General features: G+C 42.1%; 2 protein-coding genes across 2 annotated transcripts; both read left to right on the forward strand.

The window, feature by feature from the left end:
• Window positions 1-5312: 5312 nt before the first annotated feature.
• Window positions 5313-12673, forward strand: ppme1 (protein phosphatase methylesterase 1; the record flags this gene model as incomplete). The annotated part of the gene is made up of 13 exons (XM_083688298.1): window positions 5313-5491; window positions 6316-6407; window positions 6637-6731; window positions 6984-7041; window positions 7306-7357; window positions 8405-8559; window positions 8891-8981; window positions 9322-9387; window positions 9494-9623; window positions 9755-9884; window positions 11184-11228; window positions 11759-11823; window positions 12602-12673. The coding sequence occupies exons 1-13, from the start codon at window positions 5409-5411 to the stop codon at window positions 12671-12673; spliced, it is 1134 nt and encodes a 377-aa protein (XP_083544424.1). The 5' UTR covers window positions 5313-5408.
• A 5512-nt stretch (window positions 12674-18185) lies between these two features.
• On the forward strand, window positions 18186-19118 carry LOC310801298 (odorant receptor 131-2-like; the record flags this gene model as incomplete). Its single annotated transcript, XM_083665293.1, has 1 exon — window positions 18186-19118. The coding sequence occupies one exon, from the start codon at window positions 18186-18188 to the stop codon at window positions 19116-19118; it is 933 nt and encodes a 310-aa protein (XP_083521419.1).
• Window positions 19119-25242: the final 6124 nt, after the last annotated feature.

Consider the following 25242-nt stretch of genomic DNA (forward strand, 5'->3'; position numbering starts at 1 on the left):
CACCCCTTCCCATCCCCTTCAGAGGAAGAGAATGCATCAAATATTGGGAGTGGAGGTTAGTGTGGTTATTCCTGACTGAAACCACTGCTGCTGTTCCCTACAGGTGAATTCCCAGGCCCAGACTTGCCCACTCTTTTGTTTGATTTTGTTTGATTTGCTTGGTGTGTACATGACAACCTGCCAGACACAACCCATGTTGACAAATGTTATTTGATGCAGGTAATTCAGTCAGGACACACATCGTTTTAATATGTTTAATGAAAATGGTAATACACAGTGCCTTCGGAAAGTAATAAGTATTCAGACCCTATGCTATGACACTCTTAAAATTAGCTAAAATGCAAAAATGTTATCAACAAATCAAATCAATAAGTTGAATTGAGTCCATCTTAATGCAAAGATAATAGTTAATGTAATTTTGGAATTAGTCTCTGATTTGCATAGGAATCAATTACACACTGTGTAGATTAGGATGTCACTACCAATTCAGCAAATTTCATAGTTTTCTCTTGATGCTGACAAACTCCCCAGTCCCTGCCGGTGACAAACATACCCATAACTTGATGCAGATACCACTATTCTTCAGAGATGGTGCAGAAACTGCATTGCATGTGCTGGATTTGCACCAAACTTAATGCTTTGTATTAAAACCAAATAAACACCAATAAACACACAAGATGGACTCAATTCAACTTATTGAGTGATTTATTGATGACATTTTTGTTACAGTCCCTCCCCCTAACCAACCCTCTGGCACTTACGGTAAACCTTTCCACGGGACCCGCAGACGCTTTGTGATAGAAAACGTATTGATAGCAAATGTATTGGTAGATGGATAGGAATATATACATAGAAAATGTGCCAGATTTGCTGATGTATTGCGTGTGCTAATGGTAGAAGGGTAAATGGCTGTGTGATTTATTAATTATTAGTGTTAGAGTGTTTTACTGAAGATAAGGTTAAACTGTATGGAGCCGGGTGAGATCAGTGCCAGACGTATCCTGCAAAAACCAGACAGGAAGGTGAGCTAAGTGAGCAGGTGTTGGGTGCAAAAGCGTAAACTGCTCGCGACCACAAAGACAGGTAGTGAGCTATTTCTCCGAAGAAGCCCCACGCTCGCCTCCGTGCCTGGTACCTGTTATTCCCCCGCCAGAACCTGTAGATGAACTGTGTACGACCTTTTATTGTTTTCTTCTCCCCTATAAATATTGTGTGTGGATTGATGGCGAATTCTTTTAATTTAATCCATTTTAAATTGAGTCTATAACACAACTTAAATGTGGAAAAAGTGAAGCCATCGTTAACGAGGCTTCATTCACAACAGGTGTGCGACAAAGCCTCGCTCCCGCACACTGGCCACGGTCCTGTAAGCGCCCTCTACAGGCCGAACGCTGCATGTCCCCCCACAAGAGCGCAACCTCAAAGGAAATCCTTAGAAAGTCTGAGAAGGCAGGCAGAGTTAGATTCAATAAGGAAGGAGAGGGTGAAAATCTGAAGAGACGGGCAGGATGTGGAGCGAGAAATGCTCAGAATGTGGAAGGAGAAGGAGACGTTTCTAAAGGCCTAGAAACAGATGGAGAAAGACATGGAGGCAGTCAAGAGGAGAGAGGCCCCAGTGATGGTGGCTGAAGAAAGAGTAAAACAGAGCCTGGAAAAAGCACGAGAGGAAGAAGGCGAAGGCGAGCATGGTGAGGATTTGAGAGATGGTAGAGAACATAGAAATAGATTAAGTGAGTTTTTACTAGTTTTACTATAGCATCTAGTCCAAACTCTATGACCTTCAACTCTCAGTTGAATTTGTCCAATCCTTGTCTCACCTCGCCTAAACTCCCCTCTGATGTTCCTTTTTAATTTCAGATTGCAAACGATGGCTCCAGATATCCCCCACCCTCATGTTCTCGTTGAGAACGACTCCTCTGATGGCCCGGCTGGTGCACAATCAGGCAAATGAGGGGACGAGCCGGACAGTTAAAAGCCTGATTGATGTGGCCCTGGCTGAGAGCATGTGGGGGTGCAGATAAGGCAGGGGACTGCACATGGCGACGCCGTTAGCCTTCAAACCTCAACACTATTGGCCGCTATTTAGGGATACATAGCAAATCAATTTAGATAGTTGTCTGTGATTATCATGCATCAAATAGAATTAAGAGTCAAATTGTTATCTGACAATTCCATGGAAAGGCAGATCAGATGATCAAACATGGATCATTTGTGTGCAGTAAGGTGTTCAAGCCACCTAATGTCATGTAAACAGAGCATTTAACTTTTATTTGTTACGGTCAGATCTAAAGAACCCAAGCGCAGGACACAGAGTCAGGACACATATACGGTATAAAGAAACCGGGTTTTAATGAAGGAAGGGGGGGAGCGGAATGGCAGGGTAGAATAACAAGCAGGGCTGGTAGACAGGCAGACAGGGCAAGTAGGCAGGCAGGGTAGGCAGGCGGGAAGGCAAGTGGAAGCAGGAAGTGGCATTATAGTACAGAGAGAGTGCGGTTAGACAAACACGAGACACAGAACAGCTACTGGGAAATAAACGCTACTAAGCGGCCGAGAGCGAGACTGACATGTAAGTACAAAAATGTATGCCTAAAAGTACAAGCGTTGGCTACAGTAAACATGTTGTCCCCCATGAACGATGTAGCACCCCTCCATAAAAGGAGAGTGATGGTGAACCCCGTTTTACTATGACACTCTGGCTGTCTCTGTGTTACAGCGTTGTGTCCCCGTGGCGCCCAGGGAGGGCTTTCCTCCTGTCCCATCACCTTCTGTTTACTTCATAGATATTTTTCAAGAGAAAATATCTCACAGCCAATATTTCCATCAGTCTTGCTTCTTACATCTTTGTGTTGATTTCTCAAAATATTATTCCCAAATTCATTAGCTAAGACAAAATAATTTGATTAGCCAAATGGCTATAAACTGGCTATAAACCTACCTACAAGCTACAGATTGACAGCGTGTTTTAGCTTTGCTGACTGCTGCTACATTTGAATCCATTGCAGAATGAAGTCATTTTCAAAACATCTAAATGTAACTAGAAAAAGAAGTTCCAGAAGAAAGTTTGTGGGCTTGTAAAGTCTTATTTTGGTAGTGGAAAAGGTTTAAAAATGTTTAGATAGATAGCTAGATTTGCTGGGTAGTTGAAAGAAAGTGAGAGAGTCTTATTATGGTAGCGGATAAAGTTAGAGATGGTTTGGTTGGTTGGTTGGATGGATAGAATATTAGATACATAGATGGATAAATAGGATGAGCCAGGGTTGGCTGAGTGGTAGAGTTGGTTAGTTAAAAACTCTCATGCAGAGTTTTTGGAGTTACTAAAAACTTAATAGTTTAAAAGGTATCAGAAAGCTTTTATGAGGTTTGATGAAGATTTTCTGGTTAGGTCGGTTGATTGGATGGATAAATGGATTGATGAAAGAGAGGGTGGATAGATGAGATAGGGGAGGTATAGAAAGATCAAAACAATTAAGAGGTTAATCAGTATGGGTTATACTGAGTGAAGCAGTAGTGACTGGTGAAAGGATGATGGCTAAGTAGTTGAAAGATAAGATAGATATAAGGTTGGAATGATAGATAGTATGTCAGAAGGTCATAGATAGAATGTTAGATGGATAGATAAACAGATAGATTGTTATGGTCCCTCTCCCTAACCTACCATCTGGCGCCACCTTGAGGCCCCGGCGATCATCGCTGGAGCGTCCACCTCCCAGTCGACAGCGCACCTGTTTCCATTCTCCACTCAGCACACCTGCGACCCATTCCCAATCACCCTCCTATAAGAACCCTGCCCAGTCTTCACTCCAGTGTCAGAACATACTGTGTCCATGGTAACCTTCCCAGTAACCCGCATTACGTTTCGAGCCATTGATATCCTCTTGTGTTTCACCGTGTTCTCCTATGCCCCTCCAGAACCCTCGTCTTCCTCGGATTCCCCTCGTCTACCTTCCACGGACCTAGCCCTTTCCTGTCTGATTACCCATCTGTCTGCCTGACCCCTGCCTGTCTGACTACCCGTCTGCCTGCCCAACCCCTGCCTGTCTGACTACCCGCCCGCCTAACCCTGGACCGACCCTTGACTACTCTCCCTTGGATTACCTCTCTCTCTCCCCCCTACCCCTCTCCCCATTACTTACTATTAAATACGCCTTCGGGCTAAACCCTACCCTCTCTGTGTGCCGTCATTCTGATTCAGATAGATAGATAGATATTGGATGAGCCTGGTGTAGTGGTTGAGAGTGGTTTCAGTGGGGTAGTACTGGTAGCAAAGAGAGTGCATTGTTGTATAATCATTTTGAGAATGTGTTCTGCAGGTCTCTTGTTGTTTTCATTCAAAAGTTGTGAAAGGTCCATAGTAGTTGCAGTAACAATGGGGCTCTCAGAATGTCTTAAATTAGCTTCATAGTTTAAGAAGCGTAATAGGTATCAACTGTTGGATTTGCTTATGCAAGCCCACCAAATAGAGTAAGAGGATACTCTTCACCAATGATAACCTGCCAATTGTCCTTGTTTGAATGAAGAACGTGAACCAATGGACACAGCTTGGCTGGACTCTTCACCATAACATAATGGAGGAGCCATAACCGTATGGCTTTCAGCCTATCAAAGAGGACTCCCTCTTGTGAAGGTGGAGAGGGTGGAAGGGATGATAAAAGAAAATGTCAGCAAACACACGCACGCACAAACCCAGACACACAGACACACACGCACTACTATTTATGCTTGCCTTGTATGAGGATTCTGTACATTCCCCTGCCCTGCCCATTGCCCTGCGTTATAGTGCTCTCTACTGGATACAAAAGGGTAATGCTACCCCAGTATGTACCCCTACCTTTCTCCCTCCAATGCCTGCTTATTGATAATATTTTTAGGCAAGTCTATGGTCATGTGCACTAATGCATTGGGGGCACCTGTCACTCTCACAAATAGAAGATGAGGGGGGGGGTTGAAGGTTCTTTGCTGTTGTAACTATGCATCTCAGGCAACATGATGCTGGTGATGAGGAGGAGGAGAAGGGTGGAGGATGACGAATATGAATATCTGAGATATTATAATTTATTTGTGCATTCTTGATGGTAAAAACATTACGTCATCTTTTAACCACGTTTACGCTTTCACGTGCAGCGCCTTGTTTCTCTGGAAATGTCGTTTTTATAAGAATGTATCGCGTTGATTGAGCATGAGAGCAGCGTACAGACTGCATACATGTCCCAGAATGCAATGTGGAAAACGCGATTGTTGTGGGCAGGGGGAGCTAAAGGGAACAATCCCCAGCTGGCAAAATCTGCTGTTATTAATATAGCTAGCTAGCCGTAGAGCTACCTCAGCGCTAGAAGAAAATCGTATGGTGCAAAAGAGGGGAAATATTTGGTAGTTGACAGAACGGCCTTGGCCACTTGTCCGTAGGCATGGAGAAACAGTTGCATTTGAATTTGTTAGCCTCCAGACCTCCAGTAGGAGGTTTGCAGTCGGGGTCCAAAATGAGAATGGGGTGAGTTAAATAGTTCTATAGCTAGCTACGCTGGCTTACTTAGTTCAGAGGTTTGGCGAGCTAGGTACCTTCTGGCTCATGAAATCTATCAGTTTTAAACAACTTGGAATTGCAGAGCTTAACTCCTTATAGTTTTGTCTCCTCTCTGTAGTTTGATAAGTTGGCAAAATTGCCAGCATTGATGTCTCCATCATGACAGGTCACTGACTGAAACTAGTACTACCACTCGTAAAGCTTAAGTTATCAACTGGCTTGTTTGAAACTCAACAAACTCCAAGCTAGTTAGCTACTTGTTTCAATGTTGTGCTGAGTAGTTGTTCTAGCGCCACACTCAAAAACACCACCTAGTAAAATGTGCATGGTGGTCAGCTGCTTCTGACAGGTCCGCCGTGTGAGGGGCAGCCATCACTCTTGCGGTCGAGCTAGCTAGCTAACTTTCCCGTAGTACTTAACTAGTCAGTTGTACTATTCGTTACAAACTAGGTATGGGTTATTGTGTCGTTGATGGAGTTGTTTGTTGTTGTTGTTGTTTTTTAAATTTGTTTTACATCATTCAGTTATCAAACAGAGTAAGCCTCCTCCCCCTCCCCCTCCCTTCTCGCCAACTGAGTCACGACTTTTTCCTCCAGTGTTTTTCCTCACTTTCTAGTGTTGTTGTCACGTCACGTCTCATCGTAGCACAGAACATCATACATTTTAGACATAGCATGTTCTGAATTATAGTCATACTGTTTCCACTTTGTAGTTTTTTGTAGTAGTTTACAATTTTAGGATTATACTGTTGAATTCACCCTTCTCTTTCTTTTACTCCGCCTAACACACAGACCTGGACGGAAGCGAGACTTTTCCCCCCTGCCTTGGAGTCAATACTTTGAAACGATGGAAGATGTAGAGGTGGAAAACGATAGCAGCAAAGACATATCCTTCCCTGATATTCCCATTAGCTCTCATGTTTGTACACCGGGAGTAGAACCCTGAATGGTCATTTGAAATAATATATCATATATATTTTCATATTGCTTCTTTAGGGGATTGACCTCCTGTATGCACTTCAGGTCATTTGATGCACTGCCTGTTAAGTCTGTGGATAACAGCTTATTCCACATTGATCCAGTGTACAGTAAGCACATCCTTAACTCCTCTGCACACATTCAGAATCTACAGCAGTGGCACCGAAGGTCCTGTGCTGCTTCTGCTCCATGGAGGAGGCCACTCTGCTCTCTCTTGGGCCGTGTTCACTGTGAGACTCCTATACCTCTTAAGAAGATGGAAGCAGGATGCATGCTCTTAGAAATATAATAATGGGAATGTTTGTCCTGCGTTAAATGATGACTAGTGACTGTTTAAGAGTACTTTGAGCAGGCCTTCAGGTGGGCTAGTGTTTCTGATTGAGCCTGATGGTTGCAAATATGTATATATACAATATGTGTTTATTCAAATGTATGTGTGCCTACCCTGTTAAAGATTGCATGTGTGTCTGTGGGTTTTTCAGACGGTGATATACAGCAGGATTCACTGCAGGGTGGTGGCAATGGACCTTAGGGCCCATGGTGAGTGGTTTCTGTACTCATGATTTTACATTCCATCAGCTATCTTTATAGTATTATATATCATAATAATGACATACAGTGCCCTCCATAAGTACTGGAAAGTGGAAGAATTTGTCTTTTAGGTCTATACTCCAACAGTTTGGATTTGAAATCAAACAATTACTATCCAGAGTATAGAGCTAAAAGAAGACAACATTCTTCCTCTTTCCAATACTTATGGAGGGCACTGTAGTTACTTTTTGTTTTTTCATCTATCATACACAGGCGACTCCAAAGTAAAAAATATGGACGATCTTTCGGCAGAAACGATGGCCAAGTAAGTTGTCAGGTCAGAAACATTTGGGGAACAAGATGAGCGATATAGAGATACATCAAGTTAATGTTCATTGTCATTCACCCTCCTGTCCTTCCATCAGTCATTGGTTAGTGTTAGCCAGAATTAATGATGGGCAAAGTACTGCTGTTATGCTAGAGAGGAAGGGAAGGGGTTAGGAGGCAGTGATGGAGGTGTAGGGATAGGAGGCAGTGATGGAGGTGTAGGGGGGTAGGAGGCAGTGATGGAGGTGTAGGGATAGGAGGCAGTGATGGAGGTGTAGGGGGATAGGAGGCGCAGTGATGGAGGTGTAGGGGGGTAGGAGGCAGTGATGGAGGTGTAGGGGTAGGAGGCAGTGATGGAGGTATAGGGATAGGAGGCAGTGATGGAGGGAAGGGGATAGGAGGCAGTGATGGAGGTGTAGGGATAGGAGGCGCAGTGATGGAGGTGTAGGGATAGGAGGCAGTGATGGAGGTGTAGGGGTAGGAGGCAGTGATGGAGGTGTAGGGATAGGAGGCGCAGTGTAGGGGGATAGGAGGCAGTGATGGAGGTGTAGGGATAGGAGGCGCAGTGATGGAGGTGTAGGGATAGGAGGCGCAGTGTAGGGGGATAGGAGGCAGTGATGGAGGTGTAGGGATAGGAGGCACAGTGATGGAGGTGTGGGGATAGGAGGCGCAGTAATGGAGGTGTGGGGGTAGGAGGCAGTGATGGAGGTGTAGGGATAGAGAGGATCTGCAGACAGGAGGACTGAGTCAGTGGAGCCATCTGCTGCTTCTGCCTCCTACTGAGACAGTGATCTGGTGTTAGATGCAAGAAAGAAAAAAGGTTTTCTGCATTCCCAGAATAGTCTTGTTTATATCAAGGAAGTGCCAGTGGAAAGAAACTGACTTCACTTTCAATCTCTGCTCTGATAACTGAGACACAAATTTCAATATTATATGTTCTGGTGGGTGACATTGTGGAACTTGGTAGGGCTGGTTTGTATGGGTGAGTTTGCTCTAGAATTCTGCAAAAAAAAAAAAGTTTAGTTTGGTCTTTTCTCTCCACAAGGGATATTGGCAAAGTGGTTGAAGCACTGTATGGAGAGAACCCGCCTCCAATCATGATGATCGGACACAGCATGGGTGGAGCCATTGCAGTTCACACTGCAGCAGCCAATCATGTGCCGTCTTTACTTGGCCTTTGTGTGATTGATGTTGTTGAAGGTGAGTGTTTGTGTTTGTTGTCCTTCGCTTATATAGAACATGCTTTGTCTAAGTTGCACAGCTTTTGCGATGAGTGGAGAGAGTCACAAAACTTGACATGGTGTGGGTTTTCATGTAGTTTATCATTGTATTGGGACAGATAGAATTATTGAGCCGCTGTTGGGCAGCATGTTTTGACACAAGACAATAGTTAACTCATTTTTTATGTACCTCCAATTTATTATTATTATGGTTTCTGAATAGATAGATGCAGTAATGATGGATGCAATAATTTCTGGATTTGTTCACAGTTGACTTAATTACAAATCATTTACATTATTGTTTTGTTCAGGCACAGCAATGGATGCCTTGAACAGTATGCAGAATTTCCTCAGGAGTCGACCAAAGACCTTTAAGTCTGTGGAGAATGCCATTGAGTGGAGGTAAAATGCTGAATCTATCTGAACATGTTCACTATGTTTATATGGTCAAATGTATTTTTGATCTATGACCCAAACAGTCCTTCACACACAGATTAGACACAGACGAGGATTGACACCCCTCCTACAAGCAGCACCCAGTATGCCCTGCTGTGCTGTATAAGATACAACATACTAATGTATAATTACCTACCTCATATAATTATAATTACATACCTCAGCCATTTAGTATAATTCAGCCATTTAGTAGCCTTGACAAGCATAAGTGTGAAAAAACACATCAATTACTATAGAGCAACCATCAAGTCATGTGTGTTTTCTAATGATGTCACACCTCCTTCAGTGTGAAGAGTGGACAGATCCGAAACATTGAGTCGGCAAGGGTGTCCATGGGTGGCCAGGTGAAAAAGTATGTCTGGATTTGTGAAATAAGTGTCTGGGAGACTATTGAAGGAATTAACCTGACACTGTAACACTGTTAAGGTAATTGGTAAAGTACTTGTCCTGACCTCTAGATGTGAAGAACCCCTCAACAGTCCTGGCATCTCCAAGAGTATTGTGGAAGGCATCATTGAGGAGGAAGAGGAGGAGGAAGAAGAGGAAGGAGAATCCAACCATAAAAGGAAGAAGGAAGACGACCAAGAGGTCATACCTGGGATGATTGGGGGGAGGGTTGATTGACTCATGGAAAAGTGGTTATGATTTCTATGTTTAATGGCTACCTGTGTATTCAGGTGTTCAGGTACATTAAAGATTGTCTTGCTCCTCTTATCCAGGTGAAGAAGGAAAGCCTCTTTACTTGGCGGATCGAGCTGTCAAAGACTGAGAAGTACTGGGAGGGCTGGTTCAGCGGCCTGTCTTCCCTCTTCCTCACCTGCCCTGTGCCAAAACTGCTCCTGCTTGCAGGTTAGCCCCTCAACATCCCCATTGGTCCTCACTCTTGGTTCCGGAGAACACAAAGGTGGCACAATTTGCATGAAGGGTTTGCCCTTACATTGGATTTCCAGTTTCAGAGGCTTTTGTGTGTTTGTCATACAAGCCAAACTCTGTTGTTCCAGTGAACACTACATTTATTTGAATTTGATTTAGGCCTAGTTATTGTGCTTGTGTGTCTTCTTATTCTATTTTCTTCTACTTGCTATTCCTCCTACAGCTTTTGTGAAATTTATGATTTCAACTTTATAACGTGCATAGAGGTCTGACTGAAGTTGCTTGTATTCAACTTTCTGATACTCATTATACTTTAAAACATATAATCACTTAAAAATGCTATTTTATGGTGACCAAAAGATGCAATTTTTGGAATGCTGCTGTTCTTACAACTTTTAAGAGAGACACTCCAACTTTAAAATTTGCAAAAAAAAACATTAACATTTTCACACAAAAAAATGAAATGTTTAGAAAACTCTAAATTATAAACCCTGTAAAAAGGTTTGTGATACCTATTATGCTTTTAAAACTATTCAACGTTTTGTAACTCCAAAAAGTCTGATTGGTTTTACATACAGATAAAAATTAAACTTAACTGAGATTGGAATTTAGAAATTTACAGGAAGTTGGCAGCCATTAAATTGCTTAGCAACAAGTTGTAGATGAACAAGAAATTCATTTTATAAGCTGAATAACGCAAATGTTGTCAAAATAACACTTGTAAATTCAATACCTCATTTTGCCTATTGTCCTACAAATACTGATAAAAACAGCCATTTGGAAGATGGCTAATACATTAGTGCTAGCGGAAAAGTGCTAGATAACTAGATAGCATGATAGCATGCTACATTAACTAGATAGCATGCTACTTCAATCTTATCTAGAAATACAGATTATGTAACTACTAATCCTAGCTACGCAACTACCAAGCCAGGAACGTTTTTGCTCTGGAAAACTAAAAACACACAATTTCGGCAGATGCTGTCTAAATCCGCCATTTTAGGCAGCCAAGATTCAAAAACGTACTGGCTTACTGGTTATGACAATGCCTTCCAGCCCTACAGACCAGAGTACAAGTCACACTGTACTGTGGCAAAATAATTTATCATACTTTTTTACTAAATGTTAAATGTGTACTTATAGTAGGTCTTGATTGAATACACCTCTTTCATCTTTTTAAGATGGGCACACTCTGGGCACCCGAAATCAACGGTGCAATGTTTAGCCTTGCTCAAACTAACTGTACTTATACCTACAACATTGTCTCCTCTATAGGTGTCGACAGGCTTGACAAAGATCTCACAATCGGACAGATGCAAGGTGAGGGGAGGGCGTGTGTCATAGTTTCATGTAACGTACAGCATGATGGGTTGTTTCAGTTGATATTTGCAATTGTCGGTATGATGGTGGCAACTCACGAAAGATATTACACAGACATACAGCATGCTGTATTAAATAATATTGGATTCATGGTAATTTTTCACACATATTTATAGATCACTGTTTTATCACCCATAAAAGAAGTCCCTGTGCTCTGCAGCGCTGCACACTAGGCCTGCATCCCTGTATAGAACCATGGACAGCACTCACACTCTCCCCCATTAGTGTGCAATGAAAATGCGCTATATGAAAAAAAAAGTGTGTTGGGGTTAGGTGGGCTAACAGTGGACTTAATTGTTAATTATTGTGTATTTGCGAAGTGACACTAGATGGAGCAAAAACGCTTTGTCAGGGAGAGAAAAGTGGTAACATTCAGCAAACATTTTTTGCGAACCCCTGGGGGAAGTATAAGGGATGTGTGTGACCCCCCACTCACTCACACCCATCGTCACTGGGCTTTTTCTATGCAGGGAAGTTCCAGATGCAGGTGCTCCCTCAGTGTGGCCATGCCGTCCATGAGGACGCCCCTGAAAAAGTGAGTAGTGGCTCAACAACTAACCTACTTGGAGCATACGACGGAAGGCCGGATCCAGAGTTGCTGAAACTCCTGTGGCCGCCCAACCACCAATAGATAGATAGATAGCTTGCTAGCTACTGTACTCTATATAGTGGGAAGCACTAAGCCATGTTGAGGAATTGATAATTAAATAAAAGGATAGTTGTTAACAGTCACTGTAACTGTGCTTACATTCATAGCCGTCTTAGTTAGTTGGATAATGTTACAGAGAGAGCTTCTTTTTCTTCCGGAGAAGTCTCTCAGAGGGGAGGGGGAAGTGAAAACCAAACACAGGGCACAGACAGTTGAGTGGTGTAACTTGGAGAAGAACAGTTACTGTGCAAACAGTAACATGGCTACCAGGGAAAACGTTTGTTGTGGTTTGAAAGCCTGTGTTATTCTCCAAACAGCCGCCGCTCACATTGCACAGTTTCAGCAACTCTGGACCCGGCCTTTAATTCTATATATTGTTTATGTGACTGGTAGAGAGAAAACAACTGGAGTTGACAGGGGACAACATCCAGGACGAGTTTATCCCATATCATTCAGCATAATCATTTTACCATTTATCCTAACTGCTGTTGTGTAGTGCAAATACAGCTCGCAGCATCATTTTGCTTGAATCAACATTTGAGATTTGAATTTGTATTTTAATTGTCCTAGGGAACGTAAGTCTATTGCCAGTTTTAAATATGCAAGAACAAGTGTGTGAATGCCCTGAGAAGTTCATGATGTTTTCCCCCCTTCCCCTCTTCAGGTAGCAGACGCTCTGGCCACATTCATGGTCCGTCACAAGTTCACTGAATTCAAGGAGGGTTTCCTGTGGTAAGGAATTTGTTGTGGGGTAAAATACACACGATTATACATTGTTACGTTGTGCTGTATATGAAGTACTGTTGGTGACAATTTGACATGGCAAAAATACCACTTCAAACACTGTGCACTGAAACACGTTTTGAATGTAACTTGAATTACATTGTGTCACACATACAGTAACTTACCTAGAGAAATTATGGATGTCACACAATAAAAGATTTTGGAATAAATTCTCCCACCAGTATTGTAAGAGTTTTATGCCCTGTTTTGACACCAACAACACTTTTTTTTGCTCTGTCAAATTGAGACCAGAAAAGAAAATGTGTACTGTATCATTTTCGTTGTTTGTTTGTTCATGGTTTTGTCTACCTTTCTTTTGGCATACTGCAGACAAGTCCCAGTTTTGCCATGGACTCAACCAGCAGTCGTGAAGAGAAGACGTGGAGATTCATGGACACCATCTTCTGCCCATTACTCCCAGTCTGGAGAAAGTAGATCTATCTAAATTAAATAAACATGAAGACTACTCAGCTGCAAAACATTCTCAGCACTTCAGTTCTCAAATTGAAATGACTTTTTGTAATTATTTTTGTTTTATTATTATTATTATTATTATTATTATTATTATCATTATTACTTTGAGAAATGTAAATGTAGATCTAATGGCACTTATGGCTTTGCCTTTTCTTTTTCTTTTTTCTTTTTTAAGATGCAGGGATTTGCTTTACCCCCATCCCCAACTTTTGGTTTGATGCCCTGCGATGCCTTGGCTGTTTCAGTTGTGGGTGACTGCATCATGTTGTGCTGTGTGTTAAACATTGTTGGATTTTAAGAATGATGATAAAAAGTGAATAAGGCCAAATTCAGAGATCTTTGCTTTTTGTTTTGTTATACCAGTACATCCCGTATAGAGTAAATGTACCGTTAGGTTAGGATGACACAAAACAACATATAGACATTGTAACAGAAACAGCAAGAACATTTAAGACAAGAAGCTGTTTGAGGTTTGCTGGGATATAAAATATCATTTTATCTGCATACATATTAGGACAGTTACAGTGCCCTGTGTAAGTAATGGGACAGTGAAGCATTCTTCTTTTGTCTCTACAAAAGTTTGGATTTTAAATCAAACATCAAATCAAACAGTTGTAGTAGAGATTGCCAGCTTTTATTTGATGGTATTTGTGTAAATATTGGTTTCACCATTCAGAAATTACAACACTTTTTATACATAGTCCCCCTATTTTAGGGTACCCAAAAGTAACAAAAAAGGTGGAATCCAGTGCTATATTATACATTACATCAATGACAAAGTTAATGGATCCTAGAAACCAGACGACAGTAATGGCAATGGCGGATAGCGTTCCAGTGACATCACAGCCAAGTTCAGTGGGGCGTTGTGGGATGTGGTGGAGGCAATCAGGATCATCAGAGAACAGACAGGCTTGAGTACTTGTAGGTAAGCCAAGACAAAGACATACACCAGATAGGTGAAAAGCAGCTGGAAGGAGTCATTGAAGAACATGTGGGTGAAGAGGATGTAGTGGTGGATGTCCCTAAAAGTTGTCCTACTCCTCAGAGTGACAAGCATAATACTGTTCACATCCAGTGCCACAGTACTGTACTCCAACCATTTGGATTTGAAATCAAACAATTACTATGGGGTCAAAGTAGAGATTCTCAGCTTTAATTCAATGGGTTTTTTTCAGATTGGGTTCACCATTTAGAAAGTGAAGTCTGTGATCCATTGACCCCACCACGCTGGGTATCTTCTCTGGTGATGCTCTGCCTACAGCAGCCATCTTCAGTTGTTTGTTTTGAGGTCTTTTTGCCTAAGGTCTTATCATCAGGAAATTAAATGCATTTAAATCTTGGGCAGATGCTTTTTTCTCCAAAATGTCCTCTTGCAATCACTCTGGTACATAATAATTTGTCTTATCTGTCCTCAAGACTGTTTTCCAGACCTTTGCAGACTTTAGGTACTTTTTAGCAAACTGTAAGTTGACCATTCTTTTTGAGGATAACTAGTGGTTTGCACCTTGCAGTGAAGCATCTGTAGTTTGGCTGGTGACGTATACTGTGGATGGTAGTCTCAGACACATTCACGCCTACCTCCTGGAGAGTGTTCCTGATATGTGGACAGTTGTTTTGGGGGTTTTCTGATTTATGGTGAGCATTCTTTGGTCATTCACTGGAGATGTCTTGCTTGGCCTACCAGCCCATTTGCGAATGTTGAGCTCACCAGTGCTTTCTTTGTTTTTTAATTATGTTACAAACTGTTGATTTTGGTAAGTTCGATTTTTTTTTCTGATGTTTCAGCCTCATAATGGCTTCCTTGACTTTCATTGACGTCTCTTTGGTCCTCATGTTGACAGACACCAATAGCAGACTCCAAAGGCAAATGCAAAGCATTTATACAAACAAATCACAAGTGCTGTCTTGGGCATCTGCAATCAGTGGGACACATGCGCCTGCTTTTGAGAGCAAAGTCTTTAGATGTGGGGGGAGATTGACACAAGCCAGACGCACAGGTCCTCTTGCTTTTCATGTATGTCAGGGATGAGAAGGCCAGCTCACAGCAAGGCCGGCGGTGGCAAGGTGGGCTCAGTCCCCCCCAAATATGCGTCTTGCCCACCCAATCAAAAGTAAATAAATAAAAAAATAAAATAAAAAAGAATTGTTCAGCCAATGGAAAAATAGCACAGAAAATACCAGTACCTGGGGCACTTAGTGGCGTAGCACACTAATGCGCTTACCACGTAATCACAAGGTTCCCGGTTCGATTCCGACCCTCGACCTATCTTGCATGTCATCCCTCCTCTCTCTCGAATCCTTCCTGTCAATCTCTACTAGAGCCCTGCGCGGGACTGTTTTCTTCATCCCGCTCTCACTGAATTTCTGACCATTACCGCCCGCGACCGCAGGGTGCGTGTTACACTCCCGCCCGCTCCCGCAGTGTGTATGTCCACTCCCGCCCGTGTCCGCAAAACTCTGAGAATTTCTGCCCGCACAATAATAGAGATGCATTGATTTTGTGTCTTCTCCCGTCCCGCAGGAGAAAACACGTAATTTTATAGGCTATTAATAAAGAGATTCATGGGGTTGTTTGTTTCCTGTCGCTAGCCTAGACTACATCCCGATCCCGCAGTGTTTTTTTTAGCCGCCCGTTCCCGCCCGCAGCAAAGTTCAAACCGCCCGCTCCCGCGAGATTTGCGTTGGGTCCCGCGGGACCCGGCGGGACCCAATCCCAATGCAGCCCTCTAATCTCTACTGTCTCTATCCCAAAATCCCCACCCTAAAAATGTTAGCGGTGATCATGCAGTGGACCCAAGTGCGGAGAGATACTCAGACGACAGCGTAAAGTAAATCAAGGAGAGTCTTTAATGAGCGAACGGAGGCACTGCATACAAACAAACACTGGGGGGGAAATGGGTAAAATAAAGGTGGCGAAAACCAAGCTCCGTTAACTAAGGTACGCGCTTCGCAAGCGGAATAACTAGAACTAAAAACATACGGAACTAGGGCTAAGGGGTAAACGACTAGGATACGGAACAGACGGGCAGACAGGGTACTCACAAACAGACAGGGAGAATCTCAGACGAAGACATGGGGAAACACAGGCTATAAATAACAAACAGGGGACAGAATACACAGGTGAAATGAATACAGGTAGATTGGGAGGCCACTGGCCCCGTACCGCCAGAGGAGGGCGCCAGAGTCACCAGATAGCAACCTCAGGCGTGACAACTACAGGTTCTCTATATGTGCTTTAGCCTTGGTTAAAGAAAAACGTATAACTTATATAGCGGGTGTTGTTTTATCAGCTGAATAATGTGCTGTGTCTGTCATGGCATTGATGGTTGCTGGCTGAGGGCTGAGGTGCATTCCCGTGTGCTTCTCGTCTTGGTAACCCAGTGCACATGCTCGATCGGCAGAGACCTGCATGTGGCTGCCCAAGGGCTGCCTTTGGCTCACACGTTCTTCTCACATTGTTTACATTTACATTTATGGCATTTAGCAGACGCCTTTATCCAAAGCGACTTACAACAAATACATTTGTTTAAGTAAGTGAATCATCTATCCATCAGTCATCATAAGATAAAGTAATCAATGCCATAGGCATAGTAATCAATGCCATAGGGGCCATAGGCAGTCACAATGCTAGAAGAAGGATTATTTTTTTTATTTTTTTTATTAACAGGAGAGAAACTTGTACAGGGGAGGGGGCAGTAGCCCTATAGCCTAAATTTGGGAATAATAGTTTGTGAATTTAGTCTGTTGTGCGGCATAATTTAATAGTCCACGTGTCTGTAGGCCTATATCAATACGGAAACCAGAGTTGTGTAACCTAGGTTTATAGCCAGTCGCATTGTCTGTGCAAATATTTGGTCTTCGCATAAAGATAATACTTCCTGTTTGTTCATTCATTTCTGTCCATCTTCTGATCTGTCTAGTGATGTACATGTTTGCTGTGACCAGAGTTTACCGTATTGTCCACATGCATTATTGTTTTGTCAATCATCACATTGATCACCTGTCTCAACCTGGCTGTGATGTAACTCCTACTCGAAACTTTCAGGTTTCCAGGTATACCACGTGACAAACACCAGCAATCACCCCTCTGGAGGCTGCCTTTAACAGACACTGAATAGGCCACAAAATCTCAATTGTATCTGCTAAGAGGTAGTCCCAGACCACCCTGTTACTCTGTGATTGGTAGCTAGATTGAGACATGTGATGGTGTTATGAATCGTGGGTGTGTTGATGTTGATGTTGATGTTATATGAGGGTCAATCCTACAGCCATCTCTCTCCATTCCACACAAACTCAGAGAGACACACCAACGCAGAGACACAGAGCATGAGCCTCTGACTGTGAGTACGTCTGTAGACTCCTCATAAAATAATAATGTATTGATGATAGAATTAATCTTTGGAATGTATCTGTTTGTTTCAGAAATATGGCAATGTTTATATTTGGAATTCTAGATCATCCATTCAGAGAGGGAAAAATTAGAGGGCAAAACCTAGTCCACAGTTGAAAAGGCTCCGGGTACATAGATGTATACAAGATAGAAGGTCTAGTCGATCTGGGGGTTCCTTGCATGTTGCATAACAATCCATTTTTAATTCACTTAAATGGTTGGCTGTCCACAATATCACAGAATACGATTATATTATACATCTAAAGAAGATTTGTTGTCTGTTCTACTTTTTCAAGATTCAAGATTCAAGATTCTTTATTTGTCACGTGCATACAAGTATACAGTGAAATGCAAAAGTGACAGTGCCACAGAGGAGTGCAACAATAAGTTTTAAAATAGAATAAAATAAAATAGAAGTACTAAAAAATATAAACAGTATAAAGTATAAGGGGGAAGAAACTTTTACTTTTAACCATGACTGACAAAATGTGAACATAAAGAGTTATAAATGATATAATAGTTTGGACAAGGCAAATGGAGAACACTGTGGTCACTTCTCTGTCTTTATCAGTGTTGTTTCTTTACAGATTCCTGTGAGACCATGAATAACTCAACAGGAGTTACCCTCCTGAAGCTCTATGGGATGCCTATGAAGGCTGTCTTTTCCATGACACCATGTCTCCTCTTCCTCTATGTCAACGGGGTCATGCTATTCACCTTGATGAGTAAGCCAGTCTTTCAGGAGACTTGCCGCTACATCCTGTTTGCTCATTTGCTTTTCTCTGATTCGCTCCACCTTCTGATATGTATGGTGTTGTACCTGTTTGCTGTGACCCAGTTGAAAATGATTAGGTATGTGTGTGTGACTGTTGCTTTTCTTGCCGGAACCATCGCATCGGTCGCCCCTCTCAACTTGGCTGTGATGTCACTGGAGAGGTATGTGGCCATCTGTTACCCACTGAGGCATGCTCAGATTGCCACCAGTGGGAGGACAGGTGTGGCCATTGCTGTGGTGTGGGTACTGGGCTCCCTACACTCTCTCATTGAACTCATTGTGTTTGTCTCGATTGAGTCCAGATCTGTTACTATGCAGGTCTTCTGTTCCAGATACACTCTCTTTCAGCTCAACATTTACAGAAACATGAACAAAGCCTTCACCACTATCTACTTTGTGACAGTAGGAGTAATCATTACCTATACATACATTGCCATTTTGGTAACCGCCAAGTCTGTTTCCTCTGAAAAAACTACTGCCAGTAAAGCCCATAAGACAGTGCTGCTGCACCTGATTCAGCTGGGCCTATGTCTGTCCTCCACCCTCTTTAACATGATTAACTCTATGGTGCGCTGGCGGATGGACCCTTTGACTGTCTTACATATTCAGTATGTTCTGTTTTTAGGCCTAATCATCTTCCCCAGGTGTCTGAGCCCTCTCATATACGGCCTGAGAGATCAGACTTTCAGACACATTTTCAAATACTATTTTACCTTTGGCTTCAGAAACCCAGTGAAGCCAGTGGTGATTGTAACATGACATACTGAGCTTAAAGTTACATTTTGGAGGATTTAGCCTCTGAGGGTGCACTTAAGGGGTCGCCTAAATAGAAATAATGCCCTCTAATCTAATTCGTAAAAATAAAAAAAAACGCCACACCTCCCAATACCAAGCTTATTTTGCCAAGTGTGTCACAACGTTCTGTGGTTTAATGAGTAGGGCCCAGATAAAGTCTTGACCACCTGTCACATCACGAACATGTAATTCAAAGCTTAGCCTCAAGGCACCGCTGCATGAGCTTCCTCAGTCCGACAGTTCCACAGTTTTCCTTCTGTGCATGCAGCGACACAAAAAACATAACATTCTATATAGACTGGGTGCGTGAATACAAACCTGTTACGTCTAACTCCTGTTTCTACCTGGTGTCTTGAAATGTTTTGAGACAGTGCTATATATGGAACGACCAGAGAAAAAACAAGTTGAGAATTTCTGTGGGCCTTATTAATGATGCACTTCACTTTTAGGCAAACAATTAACAATTAAACTTCCTTATCTTTAATATATATATAATAACTGTTGCTTTTATAACTATTTGTGTAATTTTTCTCTGTGACCGTTTAAAATGTACAAATGAGATGTTGTTGCAAAAGGGGTAATGAGATTCACAAAAAACAACACAATATTATGGTTACGGTTAAGATGGTCAGGTGTATATTGCTTGCCTTCTCTGTTCACTAAACAGTACAGTAGGCCAGAGTTTAAAAGGTTCATGCTTGTGCGACGATATCGCCAGTAAATCTGCATCGTCACTTGCCTAATTTGTGAGCTGATATTAATTTTATATTTTAATTGAATTATTTTTATTTGTTTTATTGTTTTTTTTTTCATTTTGAATTAACAATAATTGGAACCCTGGATGAATTATATGAATATGAGTAGTTTATGAGTTGTTGTTTCAATTTGGAAAAGGGCAAATTATTGTCTCGTCGGAAAAAGTCAAAATTATGTCCTTGGATAGCTCAAATCGTTTCCCATTAACAAAAAAAATGTATCTAGCCAATAGTCTTTTAGAGATGAATTTCAAATCCAGGCCCACTCCCCCCCTAGAACAGTAAAGTTCTTCATTTAACGAATTCTGTTGACAACCATTGACTTTACTGTAGCCAAAATGTTGCGTAATGTCCCCAGTGATGAAAGAAAGATGTTTGATTGACCAGTGTTTTACATTGAGTAGACGAGAGAAGGCTGCCCTTGCCCGCTGATGAAAATTCTGACGTTCCCACCCTATTATGACATTTTTAATGATAACAACTGTAGGCTACTTTTCTATCCAGTTCCAGTCCCACTGAAACCCAACATCCTTACTCCTGTCTTGCATGAAAATCCCTCACTTCATTCTGTAATAAATACGCTGTGTTATGAAAGCAGACTCGCACTTATTCATGTCAGATTGCACAAAAACATTTTCCCCGCTTCTTTGCACTTTGAGAGAATGCGTGATGACGGTATGAGAGTAGATAGGAGTTGGTGCCATTGCTTGGTCCTCATTAAGATTATCTGATATTTAAACCACTTTCACTCTTCATCTCTATTATTCATGAGCTGGTATATATTAAACTCGACTTTGCCAATCTATCTGATAAGGCAAGCTGATAAGGCAAACTATCATTCTCTATCTCATTTTTATTTTAGTGATGAGAAGGATGGATCTTTTCAAACATCATTCACAGCTCTTCAGAAGCACACGTCTTCACAACTTGTCTGCTGAGGCAGCAGCATTGAGGTAGACCACCGTTGCAATGATAGTATGAACTATTTAAACACTGGCCTACTGTAGTAGTCAGGGAATTAAATTCAGTGGGAGAAGAAAAATAGATAGTTTATATAGCTAGAAGCTTTAAAATCTATTGCTGTCGTACATTAACCTCACCAACAGTATTTGGTAAAAGTCAACTCATTGCTAGCCATGCTCACTTTAAAACAAACAACATGTGTGGATGTTCTCTGCATTAGGTGCGTAAAGTTAGATGCCATAAGTTTACTATTTATGACTGTATTTATATGTATCTTTCATGACAGCATAATGAAAGCTGGAGAGTAAAATGTTACCAAACTAATTCATGTTTTCACTGTAAGAATAATGAAAACAATAACCCTCTTTGTCATTTTGAATATCCTATTAAAGCAATCATATTAAGCCAACATTTGTGGTTCATGTTATTGTCCCAGAACTGTATTGTTTTCCTATGGCAGACTAACCCAAGTGCACATGATCTTAAAAATAAATATCCAAAAATAATGGACATACATTTGAAAGGTTACACTTTTCAACAGGAAATGAATGACAACATGTAAATATTGGTTTCACCATTCAGAAATTACAACACTTTTTATACATAGTCCCCCTATTTTAGGGTACCCAAAAGTAACAAAAAAGGTGGAATCCAGTGCTATATTATACAGTACATCAATGACAACGTTAATGGATCCTAGAAACCAGACGACAGTAATGGCAATGGCGGATAGCGTTCCAGTGACATCACAGCCAAGTTCAGTGGGGCGTTGTGGGATGTGGTGGAGGCGATCAGGATCATCAGAGAACAGACGGGCTTGAGTACTTGTAGGTAAGCCAAGACAAAGACATACACCAGATAGGTGAAAAGCAGCTGGAAGGAGTCATTGAAGAACATGTGGGTGAAGAGGATGTAGTGGTGGATGTCCCTAAAAGTTGTCCTACTCCTCAGAGTGACAAGCATAATACTGTTCACATCCAGTGCCACAGTACTGTACTCCAACAATTTGGATTTGAAATCAAACAATTACTATGGGGTCAAAGTAGAGATTCTCAGCTTTAATTCAATGGGTTTTTTTCAGATTGGGTTCACCATTTAGAAAGTGAAGTCTGCGATCCATTGACCCCACCAGGGGTCCCCACCACGCTGGGTATCTTCTCTGGTGATGCTCTGCCAGGCCTGTACAGCAGCCATCTTCAGTTGTTTGTTTTGAGGTCTTTTTGCCTAAGGTCTTATCATCAGGAAATTAAATGCATTTAAATCTTGGGCAGATGCTTTTTTCTGCAAAGCATTTATACAAACAAATCACAAGTGCTGTCTTGGGCATCTGCAATCAGTGGGACACATGCGCCTGCTTTTGAGAGCAAAGTATTTAGATGTGGGGGGAGATTGACACGAGCCCGACGCACAGGTCCTCTTGCTTTTCATGTATGTCAGGGATGAGAAGGCCAGCTCACAGCAAGGCCGGCGGTGGCAAGGTGGGCTCAGCCCCCCCAAACATGCGTCTTGCCCACCCAATCAAAAGTAAAAAAAAAAAAAAAAAAAAAAAGAATTGTTCAGCCAATGGAAAAATAGCACAGAAAATACCAGTACCTGGCGTAGCACACTAATGCGTTTACCACGTAATCACAAGGTTCCTGGTTCATTCCGACCCTCGACCTATCTTGCATGTCATCCCTCCTCTCTCTCGAATCCTTCCTGTCAATCTCTACTAGAGCCCTGCGCGGGACTGTTTTCTTCATCCCGCTCTCACTGAATTTCTGACCATTACCGCCCGCGACCGCAGCGTGCGTGTTACACTCCCGTCCGCTCCCGCAGTGTGTATGTCCACTCCCGCCCGTGTCCGCAAAACTCTGAGAATTTCTGCCCGCACAATAATAGAGATGCATTGATTTTGTGTCTTCTCCCGTCCCGCAGGAGAAAACACGTAATTTTATAGGCTATTAATAAAGAGATTCATGGGGTTGTTTGTTTCCTGTCGCTAGCCTAGACTACATCCCGATCCCGCAGTGTTTTTTTTAGCCGCCCGTTCCCGCCCGCAGCAAAGTTCAAACCGCCCGCTCCCGCGAGATTTGCGTTGGGTCCCGCGGGACCCGGCGGGACCCAATCCCAATGCAGCCCTCTAATCTCTACTGTCTCTATCCCAAAATCCCCACCCTAAAAATGTTAGCGGTGATCATGCAGTGGACCCAAGTGCGGAGAGATACTCAGACGACAGCGTAAAGTAAATCAAGGAGAGTCTTTAATGAGCGAACGGAGGCACTGCATACAAACAAACAAACACTGGGGGGGAAATGGGTAAAATAAAGGTGGAGAAAACCAAGCTCCGTTAACTAAGGTACGCGCTTCGCAAGCGGAATAACTAGAACTAAAAACATACGAAACTGGAACTAGGGCTAAGGGGTAAACGACTAGGATACGGAACAGACGGGGAGAATCTCAGACAAAGACATGGGGAAACACAGGCTATAAATAACAAACAGGGGACAGAATACACAGGTGAAATGAATACAGGTAGATTGGGAGGCCACTGGCCCCGTACCGCCAGAGGAGGGCGCCAGAGTCACCAGATAGCAACCTCAGGCGTGACAACTACAGGTTCTCTATATGTGCTTTAGCCTTGGTTAAAGAAAAACGTATAACTTATATAGCGGGTGTTGTTTTATCAGCTGAATAATGTGCTGTGTCTGTCATGGCATTGATGGTTGCTGGCTGAGGGCTGAGGTGCATTCCCGTGTGCTTCTCGTCTTGGTAACCCAGTGCACATGCTCGATCGGCAGAGACCTGCATGTGGCTGCCCAAGGGCTGCCTTTGGCTCACACGTTCTTCTCACATTGTTTACATTTACATTTATGGCATTTAGCAGACGCCTTTATCCAAAGCGACTTACAACAAATACATTTGTTTAAGTAAGTGAATCATCTATCCATCAGTCATCATAAGATAAAGTAATCAATGCCATAGGCATAGTAATCAATGCCATAGGGGCCATAGGCAGTCACAATGCTAGAAGAAGGATTATTTTTTTTATTTTTTTTATTAACAGGAGAGAAGCTTGTACAGGGGAGGGGGCAGTAGCCCTATAGCCTAAATTTGGGAATAATAGTTTGTGAATTTAGTCTGTTGTGCGGCATAATTTAATAGTCCACGTGTCTGTAGGCCTATATCAATACGGAAACCAGAGTTGTGTAACCTAGGTTTATAGCCAGTCGCATTGTCTGTGCAAATATTTGGTCTTCGCATAAAGATAATACTTCCTGTTTGTTCATTCATTTCTGTCCATCTTCTGATCTGTCTAGTGATGTATATGTTTGCTGTGACCAGAGTTTACCGTATTGTCCACATGCATTATTGTTTTGTCAATCATCACATTGATCACCTGTCTCAACCTGGCTGTGATGTAACTCCTACTCGAAACTTTCAGGTTTCCAGGTATACCACGTGACAAACACCAGCAATCACCCCTCTGGAGGCTGCCTTTAACAGACACTGAATAGGCCACAAAATCTCAATTGTATCTGCTAAGAGGTAGTCCCAGACCACCCTGTTACTCTGTGATTGGTAGCTAGATTGAGACATGTGATGGTGTTATGAATCGTGGGTGTGTTGATGTTGATGTTGATGTTATATGAGGGTCAATCCTACAGCCATCTCTCTCCATTCCACACAAACTCAGAGAGACACACCAACGCAGAGACACAGAGCATGAGCCTCTGACTGTGAGTACGTCTGTAGACTCCTCATAAAATAATAATGTATTGATGATAGAATTAATCTTTGGAATGTATCTGTTTGTTTCAGAAATATGGCAATGTTTATATTTGGAATTCTAGATCATCCATTCAGAGAGGGAAAAATTAGAGGGCAAAACCTAGTCCACAGTTGAAAAGGCTCCGGGTACATAGATGTATACAAGATAGAAGGTCTAGTCGATCTGGGGGTTCCTTGCATGTTGCATAACAATACATTTTTAATTCACTTAAATGGTTGGCTGTCCACAATATCACAGAATACGATTATATTATACATCTAAAGAAGATTTGTTGTCTGTTCTACTTTTTCAAGATTCAAGATTCAAGATTCTTTATTTGTCACGTGCATACAAGTATACAGTGAAATGCAAAAGTGACAGTGCCACAGAGGAGTGCAACAATAAGTTTTAAAATAGAATAAAATAAAATAGAAGTACTAAAAAATATAAACAGTATAAAGTATAAGGGGGAAGAAACTTTTACTTTTAACCATGACTGACAAAATGTGAACATAAAGAGTTATAAATGATATAATAGTTTGGACAAGGCAAATGGAGAACACTGTGGTCACTTCTCTGTCTTTATCAGTGTTGTTTCTTTACAGATTCCTGTGAGACC

Source organism: Argentina silus (assembly GCF_951799395.1).
Source record: "Argentina silus genome assembly, chromosome: 2".
Taxonomy (NCBI): Eukaryota; Metazoa; Chordata; class Actinopteri; order Argentiniformes; family Argentinidae; genus Argentina; species Argentina silus.